Source organism: Diadema antillarum, unplaced genomic scaffold (genome assembly GCF_040938485.1).
Source record: "Diadema antillarum isolate AM-2024a unplaced genomic scaffold, OU_Dant_1.0 seq00000415_RagTag, whole genome shotgun sequence".
NCBI classification, from domain to species: domain Eukaryota; kingdom Metazoa; phylum Echinodermata; class Echinoidea; order Diadematoida; family Diadematidae; genus Diadema; species Diadema antillarum.
Genome location: NW_027271401.1, coordinates 89873 through 109461, shown reverse-complemented (window position 1 = coordinate 109461; position 19589 = coordinate 89873). Strand labels below are relative to the sequence as shown.

The window sequence follows — 19589 nt, the reverse complement described above, 5'->3', positions numbered from 1 at the left end:
ATGTTTATTCAGCGAATGCATGCAGAAATGCTGAAGACACACAATCTTGACAAGGTCAAATATTTAGGAAATATTGTACATTGTACTGGCCAATCCTTTCACGAAAAGTTCCGTATCTTAACGTCTCATGTGCTGCCCTCTATAGATATGAACTCCACAACATTTCGTGACGTCACTGTAATCGAAGGATAGATAAAAAAAATAATAAAAATAGTTGGCTCCCTAATTATCAAAAGGGGGTTGTTAGTAGAGCATTTTGTCCTGTAGGCCTATAAAATTTATAAATGTTAGTCAGACGGCATTGAGAATAATATTACCCTATATAATGACATCGCAATAGCATGATATGAAGGGAAAAACAATGTGTTTTCGTCATTTTACGGAAAAAATAAGGCTATTTGTAAGTCCTTTGACAGCTATGTTCTTATCGCTTTACCACTGTTGTCTATTATTTCATCTATTCAGAAATGCATAATGGGGATCAATTTATCTTTACCCCCTTAGTTTTAGTCAGTACTTTTGATCTGATTATTTCAACTAAGATCAAAATGAAATGTTAAAAAAAAAAATTCACTTGGATTCGTCGCTATAAAACCCCTACAAGTACCCCTAACTCCCGCATCTTTGCATTTACCATCACATGTGAAGTTGGAACGCGTAATGCTAACAAAAACATTTTATCCCTGTATCCTGTAGTTTATACACATGTACACAATTATGAAATCCGTTAGGCCTATTTATTATGTAAATATGATCATTGTGACAAACTACTGATATCGCTATTTCAAGAGGTTATACACAAACGAGAATGAGCCTGTTCATAACGGAAGGTGATTTTAGTATTGAGTATTATTTCCATGACTCTTCGAGTTTTGCGTATAATTTTATGTCATCATAGTATCAACTTGCGTAAAGCATCATGAAACGTAGTAAAGGTTGCTATGGCAGCTGCTGCACATGTGTTCAATTCGTGACAACCTTAACTATATCAGCAATAGAATGTCATTGTACTATAAATACAAATCTTACCACGGCGTTTTGTGAGTTATCATTATTAGCGCATGTCCTGTACTGGACATACTACACGTCCACTAAAAAAAAAGACACTTTCCTATTTGACATTTTATTCTTCTACTACAGAACATTGAACCTGATGTTCTTCATTGTCTCCATGTTTCCTTTACTTCATTGTCTCCTTTCTTCAGAATTAATTTAATAAATCATAGAAAAAGGTTATTCGGCCTGTCACCATGTTTGATTCAATGATTCAATGATTTGAACAAATGTTATGATATCTAAAAATTTGTCTCATTCCAAAATGACATCAATAACTAAGTAATAGTGATTATGGTTATTTTTCTTTGGGGCAAGAAACACCCTCTTTCAATAAATTGGTTTTGTTTTTGTTTTTTAAGGTTACGCTTGGGGTAAAGAGGAAAATCAGCATAAAAGAAGAGAGAGAGAGAGAGAGAGAGAGAGAGAGAATGAAAGCGGGAGAGAGGGAGAGATAAAAACTTTACACCTCCTTAATAGACAGTTTATACTTGATCGATACAAGTCGTGACATCCTCTTCAAAACTCTGTAGGCCTACATACTGACTTTGTCATTGTGTGAGATGATTACGATCTATGCAAACGACACACACACTCACACACATACGGACACACACACATGTTATAGCCTCGTAACGTTTTTAGTGTGCAGGGGCGGATCCAGGAATTCTGTAAAGGGTGGGGGGGGGGTGGGCGCAAACATTATTTCTAGTGCTACTTCTGGGTTTCATCTCATTGTTTTTTTTTATTTATTTTCAACAAATAAAGGGGGGTGCGCGCCCGGTGCGCCCCCCCCCCCCCTTCCTGGATCCGCTACTAGTATACCCATTATTAGCCTTTTAGTCAAGGCCCTCTCGCTGTATGGTGTAGCAAGCCCAGCCGAGTGGGTTAGCGAGAGACTCGCTTCGCTCCGTTCGCACGTCCGTTACAGCGAGAGGGCCTTGACAAAAGGCTAACCCATTATGGGTTCGGGGAACGACGGAGGGGTGGGGTGGTCAAGGGTATCTTAGCACTCCATATCCTTGTGGGTATAGCGCCAGCCACGTCCAACTCCGACGGAAAGAATCTCAATTGCAACGTACCAAAATGTTTGTCGTTACCTTGGCAACAATATGACAATAGCCTGTGAATCATTCACATTCTTTTTTTTTAGATGTTATTGTGTTTTCCTTGTAAGTTCATAGATATTCCGCGAATGTATCCATAATTGAAGATTGTATACTCTCTTTAAAAAAAAATAAATCGAGTGAAAATATTCACTCTTAAAGGAGTGAATACAAAAAAGAGTGAATTTAGAGTGAAATTGGAGTGAATTTTGAGTGAAAATGCTCATTTTCATTCATTTTGGAGTGACCTCAGGGATCACTCGAAGATTTAGGAGTGATCCCTGAGGTCACTCCAAAACGAGTGAAAATGAACATTTTCACTCAAAATTCACTCCAATTTCACTCTAAATTCACTCTTTTTTTGTATTCACTCCTTTAAGAGTGAATATTTTCACTCAATTTTTTTTTTAAGAGAGTAGTATGTCAACTTTGATTTTGTTTTTCTGTCAGTAATGACGATTAATATCACTTCAAAGGTCCACTTGTTTTAATCATAGTTATATTACAGTCAAAACTAATTCGGTCGTTCGCTATTTTTAAGCCAAAGATTCCGTTTTGCGGCCGTGTCGTGTTCTATATTTTGTGTGTGTCTGTTCATCTCTTCAACAATTTTCAATCTTGAAAGCAAAATTATATTATCTCTTCAGTCTTTTGTTTCCGCCGAACGAGGAGTATACATTAACTCGCATGACTGTAGATTTTTGAAGTGTATTATAGTACAGTTTTTTACAGTTCGTCGTTATGCACTTTACAGGGGAAAATAAATCCTGCATGTTATTTTTTCAACACAGTAAGTTTCGATGTGTGCCTTGATATGTACGTGTTTCTTATACAAGAACGGTTTAGAGTGATTGGGAAACACATTACGAGTAATATACTATAAAATATGTACACAAGAAGGTCGGATTAATCATTACATGGACAGGTATAAGACAGGTCGTCTTTTTATACATAAGGTCTCAATGTCACTGTAAAATCCTGAGATTCATGTGTCAGTGTATATAAGTGATGCAACACATACACATAAATAAACAATAAATTCTGATAATAAAGAAAGAGAAAAGTCATTTCTCTATTCAACACGTATATAATTATATAGGGCCAATACGTCGAAGACAAAATAATTTCATTATCATATTACTGTTTGTGGAAATAGGCCAATTTGCTTTTACATAAGTCAATTCAAATATTTTTCATTTGCAATGATACATGAATCTGTAGGGCTTACGGCAGATTATATGCATTATAGAAGTCCGTCGATCATTCAAATTGGTACATTTTAATAAACATCTCGATTTTGTTCGCAGAAAATGAACAATTCATTCATGCATTCATTCATTAATTCATTCGTTCATTCATTCATTCATTATTTCCATATCAAAACATAACATTTACAAAAATCAAAACACAATTGCCTTGGTACATTTATACATTTTGAATGGAGGGATCATAGAAAGCACACAAGAGGCTGGCTGGAAATGATCCCCTACAAACAATTATTACAATTCAACTGAACAATAGGCGCATTCAATTGATAAAACAAAGGTGGAAGATAGAGAGAAGAAAAGAGGCAGAGTTGGAAACAACACTGTAAAAACATCGGTGTTAGATTTAACACCATGGGTGTTAAATCTAACACCGATCAAACTTCAATAGAGGACCACACCCACAGGTGTAGAAAATGCACTGTGATGGTGTTGAAAAGTGCTCACCTGACACTTCGTGGTGTTAATTTGACACTGTACCTGGTGTTATTTTGACACTGTACTGGTGTTAATTCAAAAATGACACCACATGATGTTGATTTGATATTTGTTGGTGTTCATATCAATGGTTTAACACCCGTCCAGCTTCAATAAGAGACCACACCAGCTGGTGTTACTGTGGTGTAAATGTATTATTTTTCACATTTTTTCAAAAATCTAGTATTTTAATGTAAAATTCTTGATCGTCTTGTTTAAATTAAAAATCAACAAGAAGTGCAATTACTAAGAAACTCTTTAAAAAACAGTTTTATATTTGGAAATGACACCCGGAGGTGTTAATTTAACACCATAAATGAGCACCGAAAATTTAACACCAGCTCGGTGTTCACTATTTAACACCGGACTTTTTGCAGTGAACGCATATTTATATACTTTACTTATACAAATACTTATACTTAGAGTTTCAAGCACATTTCATCAATGATAATAATGTGAAAGTAATTAGAATTGCTTGAATACGGTGAGTGGAGGCAGAGAGAATGAGAGCGGGGAAGGAGTTGAAGATATGGGATGATCCACCAGTCAATGATACTATTCATGGGGGGGGGGGGGGGGGCTTTAAAAATTGTCCATGTACCCCAAAGGTGGTGATATCGTAAAACGGGGTGAATAGGGACAAATTTAAAGTTATTATGATTGTATTTTTCTTTTCATGCAGCCCAGAGACTCGATCTTATGTGGGGATTTTATGTCCATACCTTTAATTTGGTATTGTGAAAAAAATAAATATTTGGGGGAAAAGTATGTTTTTTGATAAAATGACGCTGTCCCTGTTGACCCCAAATTTGGGGTCAACAGGGACAACACTATTTTTGATCCAAAAAGAGCTATTTGGAGGCATTTTTTTTCAATCCATCCAATGAAATGGATTAAGGGAACAACTACAGAATTTAAAAATGATATACAAACATTTAAGAGCAATCTATTCCATTGATGAATCAATCTTTAACAAATATTGCAACAGCCCAACAAAATGAGCTGATATGAAAAAATGTGACCCATCAGGTCAAAGGTTAAGATTGAAAAGTAAGTCAAAACTTTACTAATCCATTGAATTGCACTCAGATATTAACCCACTAGACTTCTTCTAGTGGCAAATCACGATGTACAATCTTATTCATACACTCTAAATTCAGTGTAACTTGACTCTTATGATGTCGGGGATATTTTGGGAGTTCTTTATACAGCAATTATATAAGCTGGCACCTATAGTATGGGTCTGACCCAAAGAGATGTGTTATTGGCATTAAGGGGACAGTATATTGGTGGAGATGAAAATTGGGCTTTTAACTTTTTGCGAGATACCAAGAAAACACTTATGACAAAGTACAGAGCATACCATTTCAAAGGGAATTCAAAGTTTATTTGATGAAAATCGGGTTTGGAATGACTGAAACATCTAAAAACAAAGTAAAACAAAGCGATCGTAATAAAGTGTGGGTCCCACACTTTATAAGAATTACTCTTTTTTGGATATCTCAGCCACTTTAAAACCAATTTTTATCAAATAAACGTTGAATTCCTCGTAGAATTACATGCTTTTTCATATTTCATAAGAGGTTTCTCAGTCACCAAAAAAAGTTAGAAACTTGAAATTAGGTCTCAACCAAAACTGTACGATCCCTTTAAAACATGCAGAAGACAGAGAAAAGGGTCATGAAATACAAGTGGAAAAGTCCTAGCCTGTCTTAGGCAGTGAAAAAAAATTCCCAAGAGGGTGGGTGGGGCTGGGGTTCCCAGACCCTTCCTCCCCAAGTTAGGGTTAAGACAGCAAAGTTCACTCTCATCTATGTATACAAAAGTGAAGCCACATAGGCCTATCCAAAGATCAGTATTGCTCTCTTGTCAAGAGATTTAGAATAAAAATTCACACTTTTGGAAATAGCTGGACATACAGTGTAACAAACATTTCAGAGCAATTTATGACATTATAATAGTTAATCATACAGAAAATTTAAAGGGCCAATCAAACGACACCATGGTGCCCCTATTCACCCCAGTCTAACTGATTTTTTTTTGCCCAAGAGAAGAAAAAATGTGCTGTCACAAATTCCTGTTGGAATAATTATTTCATATTTAAAGGTGTGTTGTAGGACATAATAGGCTAGATTCATGAACATTTTCAGCGAATTTCATTAATCAATGGCCACAGGAGCAGAAAAGTTTTGACTGGCGCCTTGATTTTTTTGTGATTTTTTGAAAAGTTTTTATTTGGACCTCCTGTACCCTTTAAAAAAATTTTCACTTCAGGAGGACCACTTTCTGGACACTGTTGGATGGTCCTTCCATCCTGTGATAAAAATAAGAAAAAAAGTTCAAGCAAATATGAAACATGAACATTCAAAAAAACTTTTCTCGGTTTTGTCCCTATTCACCTCGCCGTCCCTATTGACCCCGTTTTACGGTACAGGTGAATTAGGCAAATTTCGTCCGATATCTCTATTATATTGTGTGTCAGAATTCTTGAAAGGGCGTTCCACATACAATTTTAAGAATTCTTGCAAGAAAACAAATTGCTATCGCAGAGGCAATCAGGTTTTCGCCCGAAGCATTCAACGGTAACATGTTTAATTGAAATTACTATTTTTTATTGAATAATCTTGATTTCGGCTTAATAACAGGAGCATTTTTTAAGACCTAAAAGGCCTTTGATATCATATTGCACGAAATCCTCTTATCAAAAATGCCTTACTCTGGCATAAAAAAACAACCGAACTACAATTATGGTTTTCATCTTATCTTTGTAACAGACAGCAATGTGTTTCTTTTAATCCACTGGGCATGCCCGGGCACTGATCTGATACATCTGTTAATAAGAAATTATACTCTAAGATTATTCCGTATCAGTTCTATTTGTCGGGATTATGTGGATTACGTGATAAACAGGCTTTCCAGGGGGTACAGTTTTAAACACTTTCATAATGATTATGATATAGTTCTGATTTACACTTTTCCATATATTTCGGGACAGGATTTATATGCTTTATCATTAAGTGAGATTTCGTTTCATTAAAAGAAATAAACAAGCAAAGTTTAGTAAACATGTTAACGTTAAAATGAATCCTCAGATTGCCCAGCAAGACGGCGCCTCCCATCGATCATCAAAGACGGAAATGCACCTGTGGAATTCTTTTGTACATCAATAAACAAAAACTGAAAACGGTTTGAATAATTACAGCCAGTTGGAACTCCATTTCTTAAACGCCCTTATTTCATGGTCCATCATGGTGTATTAGTTCATGCTGAAACTGAGCCTCAACTTTGCCATGGAATATATCCCCGTCGCTTGTATAAAGTGGACGAATCTTTTTGTTTTTGCCATGCTTGGACTTCATACTTCCTTTTGTCAACGACACAACAAAACGAAATTCTCAGCAATTCTCTACTTCTCAGTTTCATTCCCTCTTCTTATTCCAGATTGCACTGCGAGTGTTAAATATTGCGTTTCGCTTCGCGGATCATAGCGTGAGACCTATACAGTATGTCCAAAAAAAAAAAAGTTACAATCAGATTTTTGCATTGATAACACCCAATACGATTAAACCGCCCAAATTCTACTTCAAGGTCTTAAAATATAACATCTTAGCTCCATTTTGAAGGAAACCCCATTCAATTTGGTTAGGCAGTCACGGGGAGGTGTGGATTGTTGTGGGGCGTGTCATGAGTCTGATTCTTCCAAGTTTAGCACTTGAATGCTCTTGGAACTACATATCAATGTGTAAACACAATAGACAGGACTTGGAGGGAAGGGATTCCTGACGTGCTCTCACTCCTCTGCAGGAGTCCTCATTTCTCTTTGGCCACTGAAGCAAATTTAATGGATGTGGGCAATGAGTTATAGTTTCATACCCTGAAATTGTGATAGATTGATTCACTATTTTTAAAGTTATCCTTGCGGAAGTTACCGTTGTATCTTTATTTCATTTTTATTTCATTTATTTATTTATTTATTTTCTTCTTCTTTTTTTCTTTTTTTTTTAGGGGGGGGGGGACATAGGGTAGAGGGGAATACGATAGAATAAGGACGATGTTTAACTATTCAAAGTAAGTAGGTCTATATCGCCAGTAGGTCTGTGTTAGCCGTCATCTAAATTGTAGGGCCTATATTTGGCGGCATGTTTGCTTATGAGGTGCTATAGTGCCCTTTGATCTCCACACCATGCCTGCCAACAGTACGACAATACACCAAAGGTGGACTGTACTGAACAGGAAGAAGAAGGAGAAGAAGAAGAAGGTGCCCTTCCTTTTCTGTTTGTTTATCAATAAAAATCAAACTAAAATCACCCTTTACGCCGAAGACACGGCATTGTTACAAAATATTTTACAAGGGAAAAATATTGTAAGTATTTAGATGACTATGCAAAAGGAATATTGATTTTAATTTATTAATCTATCGTGTGAACGGTTCAGAATTAATCAAATGAAAATCAATGCCACTATAAAAACAAAAGTTATGGCTTTTAGAACCAAACGTAAGATTAGAAATCAGATTCTAATTACTCACGGCGACAAAGCTAGATCACTTTGAAAATGTTACAAATATTAAAGCTAGTACTGTAGCTGATCATTCCTATTTGTCTGCACAAGATACACCAGTAAGCCTACCCGTATTATAGTTGAATGGACTTTGCAGCGTGCTGTTTATTTTTCGTGCTTGATCAAACTGCAAACGAGGGCATTTAAAAATGGCCATATAAACTTGATCGCTGATTGGTCAATGCTTCGGTAGCGCACCCACCAGCGCGTCTTTCATTGGTCCGTTCGAAGTCTATTGAAGCAACGTGCGAAATTTGTATGGGCTGCTGTGTATTACGTTTGGTGCACGATCGTCTAGCTAGCTCAACGTGAGGCAGACCATGTTGTTATGATTGCCATTCTGAGCTGCGTGTGGAGCGATGGCTGATAAATATCGGCAAATCTGTGAGTATTTTGGCGGAATTTCGCTTGTATTTGTTAACACCTTCACATAAACATTGAAGACAATGTTATGATGTCGTTTATTACCCCACATTTTTCAAGCGTAAAAGGCATTGACTTGATGTCTTGAGAAGACGAATGAAGTTGAAGGGAGGATGAGTCCAGTCCTGTAGTGTACGTAGTGTTACTGTAAACTGTAACTGTGAGTAATAAGTCCATTAACGTTAAACGTTTGTGTAAAAACACGCTAAATGCCCATACCGTAAAAAGTCCGTATCTTGTCGTCGGGGATAAGGAGGACCGTACGAGTTCAGAATTTTAGAAAACTCCTCCGGAAAGACGGATTTTTCTGTCTAATCCATGGCGATTTATGACGTGATGGTGGTGGTCAATGACGTGGTGCGGAGTAGGCCTATGGTGCACGGAATTTTGGTGGTGGGTGGCGGCGTAGTTCAAACCGTGCCCCCACGTACCAGTGCTGTGGCCGTGTGCCAGGAGCAGTACAGTAAAAATACAGGGGAAGTGGCCCAGGGTGCCATGTCGCATGTCACAATCGGCAGAAAAATCTACTGATGCTAATGATTGTATGCTCAGGTGTCGTGAACATGACAGTATTGACCATGATTGACACCAACAAAGTATTTTATGTAGGGACAGGGTGCCTAGACTAACACTGTCAACACTGTTAAGGTTGTGCCTTGGAGAGTGGGTTGATGGTCATGATGATGGAGTAGAATTTAAAGTTAAACTGGACCAAAAGATCAGTCTGTAAATCTGGTCGTGGGGGATATGTTCCGCGGAGACTGTGTCTGGCTTCATGGAATAATCCCCTCCTACTTGTATACTGTCTAGGAACATCTACGTAGGAGAGTGATAATGTCAATAAAAATAAAAGACTCCTCTGGACAAACGGATCTTTCTGTCTAAAGTAGAAGAACGCGCTACAAAAAAGCCTTTCACTCCTTCAGGCCCGATGGGACTTGTTAAAGGTTTCTGATGTTTTTGGTTGAGATGGGGGATTCAGATTTCCGATTGTTATTTTTTTGCGAGATAATTAGAATTCTTGAAACCACAAATGGTTAATGTTAAAGAGCATACATTTAGAATTCTAAAAGGATTGCAAAGTTTGTTTGATGAAGTCGTGTTTTTTAATGCCTTTTAAAAAATGGCTGAGGTATCCAATTCAAACATTGAATTTTTGCATTTTTTGTACTTTCCGATCAATGGAAAATTGTGAGGTTATGACATGGTTAGCTCACTCATTGCATACATGTATATATCCACTGTCACAACTTAGAACTGATTGCAGAAAAGCAAAACTTCAAAATGTTATCACTTTTGTCATCCGATTTCAATCAAATTTTTACTGTTGAACTCAAAAGATTTTATTTTTTTAAAACCAGACTAACATATTTAGACTGGATTTCCCCTTTAAAAGCAAATTTTGCATACACTGCATGTACTGTGTGTGATAACTGTTGATGATTATCTACCTGCAGTACACTCTCTCATGTAGTGTCTGAGCACTGGAGATTCACTGGATGGCAATAAAATTATTTGTGGAAGGGCTAGACCTCTAGTCATTCTGAACAAAAAACAAATTGAAAGAAAAGAAAAATTGACAACAAAATGTTTTGAAAGGGCTGACTTGTCACTCTCAAATATAGTGTCTATCACAGACACCATGGGCAGTTACTATTCTTACCCTGTAAGTACTGTGCAGAAATTATTCCATTGACTTTGGTTTTCCAATTTCAATTCGCCAGAAAACAAAAGAATTGACAAATCGTGAGGACTGTCTGACGGGGTTTCTAACCCTGAAATTGAGAAGTGAGAGGAGATTCAACCCCATCCGGAATGGATGACTCCAACTTGACGCGGGGTACCCCGGTGCTCTGCGACCCCTGGGTCAGGGCACACACTCCCACGGCCGAGCAGGAACACAACGCGGCAGCCGCTGAGCGAAAGAAGCGCCGCTCGTGGTTTGCCGGCGGAAGCGGAACTCCCGTGAAAGTGGCTCCGGGTTCGAACGTGAGAGGGCCATCGTCGGAAGAGGAGGAGGAGATTGCCACGCTGCAGATAACACATTTCACCAAAAAGGTCATGCTGTCTTTTGATGGGGTCCGCCTCGGCCGGACCAAAGTGAAAAACCTGCGGCTGGAGAACCCGCACGACTTCCCGCAAGAGGTGGCAGTTGAAAAGTTTCCCTTCTCAAAGGTTAGTGAGGTGGCAGACACTATCTCAAACTTCAACGCACAATTTCAGCAACTTACAGTGAAGGAAGAGGGCTGCCGTTCCTGTTCCTCTGTTTCTGAAATAACTCTGCATTGAAGTTGAAAACACTGTTTTTACATTATAACAGGGAATAATTTTCCAACTTGAATTTTGTTAGCAATTTTAGCTCCTAAAGGAATGATATTTCAGATATTTGGTATGCTGCACACTTCTGTTGAAGAAAACTGCCAAGTACACAAAAGAGAGTTTGTTTAGCACAAGCAGTGGAATTTAAAAAAATACATAGATTATTTAATTGCGATGCAATGCCAGGAATATTATTCCCTGCATTCAATAACTCTTATTCACTTTCATTGTATCATTTGATAATCCTAACTTCTTTTTAGGCAGTCTTCTGTTAGTAACATTAGTAATTTACAATCCTGGCTGTTGGATATGACTTTCCATGAATACTTGGTCAGTGAAATATGCACATTTTTATTTTGAAGAGACAAGTTCGTAATGCTTCATGTACATGGCAAATAGATACACACTAGTCATGAAAAATGAAGTAACAAACCCTATGACAGCTTACAGGAATTGTTCTGTATTTGTAATGATTGTCTTGTTGTCTCAGGTTGACATTTTTCCTGAATGCACCACAGTCCCAATGGATGTGCATACTACTTTGTCAAAGTAGGTTCTGCAAAATTCCTCATTATATATTTACTCAAAACTTTTTATAAAGTTCTTTTACTGACCATATATTTGAGTGTTTCTTGTAAGACTCCACCAGATTCGCATTTAAATTCGCTACTCTCCTACTTAATACCAGTAAATGTTCTTTGAATATCCTGCAGGGTTTTTCTCTGCCCGACACCCAGTATGAGCTGGAGGCCCGGGAGAGCCTGGTGGTCCCCATCTCTTGGACACCGACAGAGGAGAAGAACGTCAGGGAGCTGGTCACCCTCAAGTGTGAGGGCGCCTTTCGTCTCCAGCTCATCATCCTTGGAACTGTGTCGGTTCCAAAGAAAAAGGTAGTATGCCATGAGTGTTTCCTGCCTGGGTGCTTGCATAGCATCGTTCCAAGTAGGGCTCTACATTGATACTTGTGAAGGAAAAAGTATCCTCTAGATACTTCCCCAGTACTTCATTATTGCAGGAGTTGCCTGTATCTTTCGTCTATATGAACTTTTACAAATGCAGTCAAACCTGCCTTAGCGATCACCTGTTGTATAATGGCGACTTAAGAAAAGCAAAATCCTCCCATGAAGAGAAAAGCCATGTTAATGACCCTGTCAATTGTGGCCACCTGTCTATAGCAAGTTGGCATATCAATGTAGCCTAGACTTGTGTATTCTCATGTACTGCCAAGAAACAGCAAAGCTTTGGGGGCATTTCATGATTTCATCATAAGACAGTCAACAAGTAACTGACAAGTTTCATGAAACACTGTCAAGAACCTCAACTAATCATCCATTTCCATATAACATCATGCTAAAATGCCATAGCTTTTGTTTGTTGTTGAAATTTTTTTTTTCTTGTCACTCATCCCCCCCCCCCAAACCACTGTTAGAGACTGCATATTTTCAATGTGCAGTCAAGCCAGGGATATTGTGATGTACATGCTGCAGTCTTCCAACAACAACATTTCACACTGAGTCAGAAAATCAGTGGTGACATCATGAATGCCATTGATTGCAAAAACTAACATACAACAATTAGAGAAGGTGTTGTGTCTCATGAAAGCAAGGCAGAGGCACACAATACTGTATGTATCATGGCAAAAAAAAAAAAAGACTTACTTTATGTAGATACATCATCCACTCAATACAGGTAAATGAAGAAAACAAAATTGTGCTCATGGGGCAAGCATACTGTTTCTAAAATTTTCCTGGCATGTCAGATTTTAGCTCTCAAAACCAATACAATGCCAAACTACAAATCCTGTACCTGAAATAATTGTAACCATGGTCTTTGTAATCCATGCATTCAGTTATTTACCCCTTGAGGTCTGTCAGTTACTTCTTGTTCAAATATTTTTATCTTTGCAGAGAAATGTAAATCGCAGATCAACGTATACTGCTCGCAAGGGTCAAGCTCTTCAGGCTAGACAGAATGCTCTCGCTGTCACAAACCTTCGCAGGGAAACATTCGTCCACAAGAAGTCTCCCCAGCCGAAACCATGCCAAGAAGTCACCGACAAAGAGAACAAAGTCCCCAACAAGGGGACGAAACATGCTGATTCGCCCAGATCGAGGAAGGCTCGTGCCAGGTCGGTGGGAACTGTCCTCGAGCAGGTGCTGACTCCAAGTCACGCATTTGCAGGGAACCAGGTGGAGAGGGTGATTGTGGGAGGGAAAGTGTGTGCCTTCAGCCCTCAGCTCACTGCCAAGGCCCTGTCAGAGATCGCCTGGCAGTCTCCCTTTGCCGACGGCAAAATTAGGAGTACGCCGCAAAGGGAGACCCTGACTGTGTGCGATGGTCTCTCTCCACTGCTGCAAAAGAAGGAAGAGAGAAGGAGGGAGGGAGAAGAGTCTTGCATGCGGAAGGTGGTACTCGTCAAGAAGGCCCCTGCGGATCCCATCCGGAGGCTATCCAAGGAGCAGATGGCCACCGTGACTAAGGCAAAGTCGCCATCGTCCCGGCTCAGCGATGGCAGAGGTGCTGTCCCACATCGGTTGACCTTCGCGGATGCCGAGATAAGCCATGTTGAGGCCACACCGGCGTCATCTGCGCAGAAAATATTTGGCACAGACAGCCAGCGGGAGGAATGTCCCTTGACGTCGACAAGAATCGATGACAGTTTTTGCCCATCGGACCGGGTGATGGAAGAACCAGTCATTGGCGAAAGCAGCAAGGAGCCCAGCAAGGGGAGTATGGACAGGGACTCCCTGGAAGATGAGGAGCCTTACCAGGAAACAGCAGCCATCAAGACACCATCAACTCCTGACAATGACGTTTTTGTAAAGGATGAATGTAGTTCTGCTATGGTACAGGAAATGACAGACAATGTCAAGGCAGGTGAGCAAGTGGAAGATGAACCAGAGTTAGGATCTGGGACAGTAGATGTGGAGCCAATTCCAGAAGACACCTCACTCGGTGTAGCAGTCGAAGCTTTCAAACCAGAGCCAGAGAACCCAAATATTCCAAAATCATCCCCTCATGAGAGTCAGAAAACTGAATTAGCATCGATCTCTGAACCAGAGAGAAAGAATCGATCCCAGGTCTGGCATATCTCCCTCGGAAATAGTAAAAAGATTCCAGCAGAAGGAAGTCACAAAATTCCCTCCGGCAGCCTATCGGCTCGAGAGACCAGCAGTAGGTCAGGACAAGTAGCTCGCGGACGAAGTCCGGCTGCAACTGTGAAAGTTCCTGCAAGGAAACAGGAATCTAAACCGTCTCCCTCCAGTGCGCCCAAGAGGGCGGCGGGAGCTGCTGCGAGATCATCTCCGAAGCCAGGGGAGGATTTCACAATCCACAGGAGTGTGGTGACCAGCAAGCTTAATAGGAAGAGGCTCAGTGATCCCCATGGGAAGACCAGCCCACCCAAGAAGAGTCGCCCTTCCCCAGAGCACAAGACCTCTCTGAGAAAGGGCGCCACCACCGCTTCTGCAACTGCCAAAGGTGCATCCCTCAAGAAAGGCACCGCCAAGCCAGGCTCCTCCCAGCTCATGAACAGGACCGTGGCTCTCAGGAAAGCTGCAGCCACGGGGAAGGAAGTTCCGATCAAGGCTGCTGCTAAACCCGCCAGGAGCAAGCCAAGGGCTCCCAAGGCAGTCAAGGGTGTCCCAATGGCCAAGCTCCAGCTGATAAAGCCCACTCGCACAGGTATCAATCTATTTGACAACATCTTTTGTTTTCTGCTATATAGCCATTTACTACTTCTGCCACCTATGGTACTTCTTTGTATCAGCCCTTCTCCTTGATTTGATAATCTGTCATCAATAAGGTCATTTGCATGTAATTTCCACTTGACTTTAACATTTGGCGTCAAAAACTGTTAGTAATGTGATTCAAAGTTGGGAGTTCATAATCACTATCTCAACTTAGTTTTAAATTAATTTCTGGTTGGGTTATCCTCATCAACCTTTATTTTTTTCTTCTTCTTCTTTTCTGCCTACCTCTTGGTGTTTACAGCTCTTCCAAGACATCCATTGCCATTTGCGGCAAAGAACATCTTTTACGATGAGCGGTGGATGGAAAAACAGGACCGGGCGTTCACCTGCTGGTTGAACTACATCCTAACCCCGGAGGTGGACACACCTAAGGACCCCAACAAGAAAGTCAAGAGTGAGTCTCTAGTATTCTCCATACCGAGATACACAGAATTTGTATGCCATAAATGTTTGCATTGAGTACAGGTGGTTCACAATACTCCAGGAGAATCAACTTCACTATGAAGTACTTCTTGTTCGGCCCAATGCAATTGTAAGAATGTCTGTATACCAAAGGATGTGTAATATCGTTATCTCTCATGAAGAGGTACATTGTATTGCTAGGCATGTACAAGAGTCACGACTGAGTCATAATTTCTTTTTTCCTGTCTTTGCATTCAACAGGTTCAACTCTACTGCTTTTTATTCAAGCTTTTACAGAGAGAATAAAAAGCAGAGTCACCCATTCAGAATCTGATAACCTATTGTCAAGTATGAGGTAGACGACTTGGAAAATGGGGAGAAATTAGGGGAATTAGAAAAAAATGGATCCCCCCCCCCCCAAAAAAAGAAGATATATTATACAGACATGAACAACTGTGTTTTATATTTGTATCTTATATTTATAAATATGTCTAATATGGGAATGAGCAACAAGCCATAAATATCCACAAATGATTATTTCACGAAACATCATCAAAATCAAAGTATTGTTCAAGTTCTCGTGATTTTGTTCTGCTTCAAGCGTCTAAAGACCCACTTTTAAAGTGTACCTGTTTCCTTTTTGTGGTGTGAATGTACCTTCATTTTTAGTCGACGCCCACCTGCTGTGTCTGGAAGGAGCCAGTAAGGTGGGCCCCGCCCCTTCCAAAGAGGACCTCTCGCTGCGGGCCTACACGGCAAGGCGCCGGCTGAACCGGCTGCGCCGGGGAGCCTGCCTGCTCTTCCAGAGCGAGCCCATCATCCGGGTGATGCAGAAGGTGGAGGCGGAGGTGGAGAAAGGGAGGATCGTTGTCCGCAGCGACAAGATGCTGCATGCTGACCTCGGTGCGTACTTGGGTAGAAATTGCAAATATCTACAGTGATGGTTTTATCCTGGGGCAGAGAGAGAAACATGTTTGATATATCATATGCAACAACTGTCTGAATTCATTGAAGCAATTCTGATGTTTGTGTTGCTTCGGCTCATATTCTTTCACAGTTGGTTTCCAGTTATTGCAGTTGTGTTTTGGGCAAAGTTGCACAATTTTCCTTCAAGCGATGAAATACTGCAGATCATCATTGAAACTTTGGTTTATGTCTTCACGATTGTACATTATCAGGGCCAATTACGTGAAGCTGTTTTCTTTTCTCTTTTTTTTTTGGGGGGGGGGGAGGTGGAAGTGATTATGGTTTGGTTCTTTGCTAATAGTTTATTCTATTGCCTTTCCTTTTCCTCAGGTATCAAGCAAGAGCTGCTGAACATGATTCTGTGTTACAATCCTCTGTGGTTGCGCATCGGCTTAGAGGTGAGACATAATGGAAAAAATTTGAATTGTGGGGTGAGATCAATATTGTTGCCTGAAAGTTGTCCTCCATAGATATTTATGAGACTTTTGTCATTAATTTCATTCCTTAGAGCCAAGACAGCATTTCATGAAGCCTATCAGGCGCTGACAGTCTTTTTTATGCTACTGAAATCCTTGCATCGGATTGGCTGAGAGTATGTATGAAATGAAAATCATGGACAAAAGTAACACTTGATGAACTGGACAGCAGTGTGGTTTGTGAAGGCATTGATCATTCTATGGAGTTTTGTTTTTGTGTGTGTTGCATGACTACTGCCTGTGGCTTTCACAGAACATACCTGTTTGTGTCGTAAAATGCCCAGATAATTGTAGTTTCTTTTACTGCTGTGACATTTAATTCATAAAAGTACTCTAAAGAGGATTCTATATATGACAGCTTTGACATTGTTCTGTTCATATAATTTTCTTCTATCCAAGAGAAAGAGAAAAAGAGAGGGAACCATCTTGAAGTGCATATCAATTGTTCAAACACGGAGATTAACTACATTATAACTATAATGTGATCTACATCTAACTGATTACTACTTATCAATGTCCCTTTTCACGTCACGCTCCAGACGATCTATGGAGAGCTCCTACCAATCCAGGATAACAGCGATGTCTACGGCATCTCGCGATTTGTGGTGACCCGGCTCCTTGGCAACCCCGACATAGCAGCAGACTACGCCCACCCAACTGTCCCAAATCTGTTCGGAGAAGGTAAAACGTCTTGTCCCCCATCTCGGACTGCGGTGAAAGCCGTTATATTTGGGAGGGTTTCATTTCTAAGAATTTCACAAATCACTGTTGGGCTGAGAGTTTTACAGCCCACAAAGATATCACTATTTGATCTTGATCGCATCAAGTTGCGGGGTGAATGAACCTAGGTATTAGTGCACTTACTACAGCCTCGGACTCAAATTGCAAAAATGTCTGTGACCTCCTCATTTGCAAAAATATCAGCTTTTGAAGTATACCATTGTAGCTGTTGTTTAGGAAGAGCAAATGCTGTAAATTTTCTGGTGTTTCACTCTCAAAGCGCTTGGCTGGTAGTAGGTAGAGACCATCTTGGGGATGGAAGTAAGGAGGGGTGGGACTCTTCTTTGGTGGTTTGGTGCTGTTTGTTTGTCCCATCAGAGGAGTGGTCTTTATAGTCTTCAGAAAAATTAAACACAAGAAAGGCACACTTTTTTAGCTCCACCAAAGAGGCTATGTTTTTACCGACATTGGTTCTTGCTTGTTGGTGCTGGTTTCTTTGACTGCATGTTAGCTATTCGACTTGGTTTCTTTTATATTTCTTTGTTTGTTTGCTTGTTTGTTTTTCCAATCAAGCATTTATATTTGAATGATAGTATCCTAAATATGATAGTATAGTAGTTTATTGACTGACATCCACATAACTGCATGTGTATCTTTGCAAGCCTCGATATGGACGAACTGTTCACTGAGTGCGAACACACTGTCTCTTCCTGCCCTTCCAGGCTATGCGGCCAGCTTGGCCCAGTTCACACTGAAGAAGTTCCTCATGCTCGTGTTCTTCCTGGACCGCGCCAAGCTGACAAGGCTTATCGACCACGACCCCTGCCTCTTCTGCAAAGATGCCACTCTCAAGGTAAGGTTCTTGCTTGCTGAGCTCCCTGCTGCACTTTGGTGATTTCCATTCTGCTCTCACATTTCCTCTGTTCTTTCTAGTTGGAATGAATGTCAGCCTTTCTTATTAGATAGAATCTTATCTGACAAGGTTTATAATAATTGTGATCTTTATAAAGTTCCTCATGCAGTGTACTTCAAAGAGTTCAAGCTTGTGTTTTTTTCTTAGGAAATGAGAGCATACTGTGGTGTTAAGTTTATCAATGAGATTGCCAGCATTTACACTTTAGATTTCAATCTTTATTTGACCCCTCAGTCGAGTCGCGACATTCTTCTGGAGTTCTCCCGCAAGTACCTGAGGGGCGAGGGTGACATCACCCGTCACCTCAGCTTCCTGGGCTACTCCGTCACCCACGTCCAGCAACCCCTGGATGAGTTCGACTTTGCCGTCACCAAGCTCGCTGTTGACCTACGTTGTGGTGTCCGACTTGCGTGAGTATGATGGCAGAGCTGCCATTAAGTATTTCTGATTCTCTGTGAGGCTCCCACAGAACTTTATATTGCTTCATGACTTGACAAGAGAATACAGAAGCCTCCCTGGCTTTGGAATTATGTTTGCCCGATGATTTGCATTTAAAAGCACACAAGTATCTTGCCCAGTACTTCTTTGAACTTTCCTTCCTAATCACTGTAAGTTAAGCAAACATTTTCGTGGTACTGAAATTTTGGGACATTTCACACAACATGAAACTAAGCATCAAAATAAAAGGGTGTGAATATTTTTCCTTCTTATTCTGTACAAGGCAGTCACATTTCATCTCTATGACTCCACCCTACTGAAAACACTCAAAATTCGCTTTACCTGGTTAATGGGGATAAGTTGCTCACGCGAAAATTTCCACTTTTTATAGTATATGGATATGCGAATGTTCCAGTTGGCATCTTATGCATCTATAGAGCATTGGGATATGCCAAGGATGGGTATAAGCAAGGTGCTAATGCTTGCCATGCCGCGCACATCATTTTGCAATGCGTACGAGGTAGCATCTCTTGATTTCCAAACATTACACACATTCTAATAGCCATTTGTTTTGATACTAAAGAAATGCAACTCAAAAGAACTGTGAACATGAGTGTGTGTAAGATTGATTCTAATGCAGTATAAATGACATCCTCGTACAGTGTGCATATTGGTGTTTCATCTGTATGCAAAAAAGAGAACACTGTCAAAGGCCATGT

At 40.1% G+C, this 19589-nt stretch overlaps 1 protein-coding gene across 1 annotated transcript in view; it reads left to right on the top strand.

The window, feature by feature from the left end:
- Positions 1-8773: 8773 nt before the first annotated feature.
- The window catches only part of LOC139732380 (abnormal spindle-like microcephaly-associated protein homolog), a 31756-nt gene continuing 20940 nt past the window's right edge, over positions 8774-19589 (top strand). The window contains exons 1-10 of the mRNA XM_071643247.1: positions 8774-8845; positions 10609-11059; positions 11917-12093; positions 13111-14887; positions 15197-15349; positions 16027-16260; positions 16654-16721; positions 17339-17480; positions 18242-18372; positions 18667-18842. Coding sequence (XP_071499348.1) covers positions 10700-11059; positions 11917-12093; positions 13111-14887; positions 15197-15349; positions 16027-16260; positions 16654-16721; positions 17339-17480; positions 18242-18372; positions 18667-18842 — 3218 coding nt within the window. The 5' untranslated portion in view covers positions 8774-8845; positions 10609-10699. The remainder of the gene's footprint in view (positions 8846-10608; positions 11060-11916; positions 12094-13110; positions 14888-15196; positions 15350-16026; positions 16261-16653; positions 16722-17338; positions 17481-18241; positions 18373-18666; positions 18843-19589) is intronic.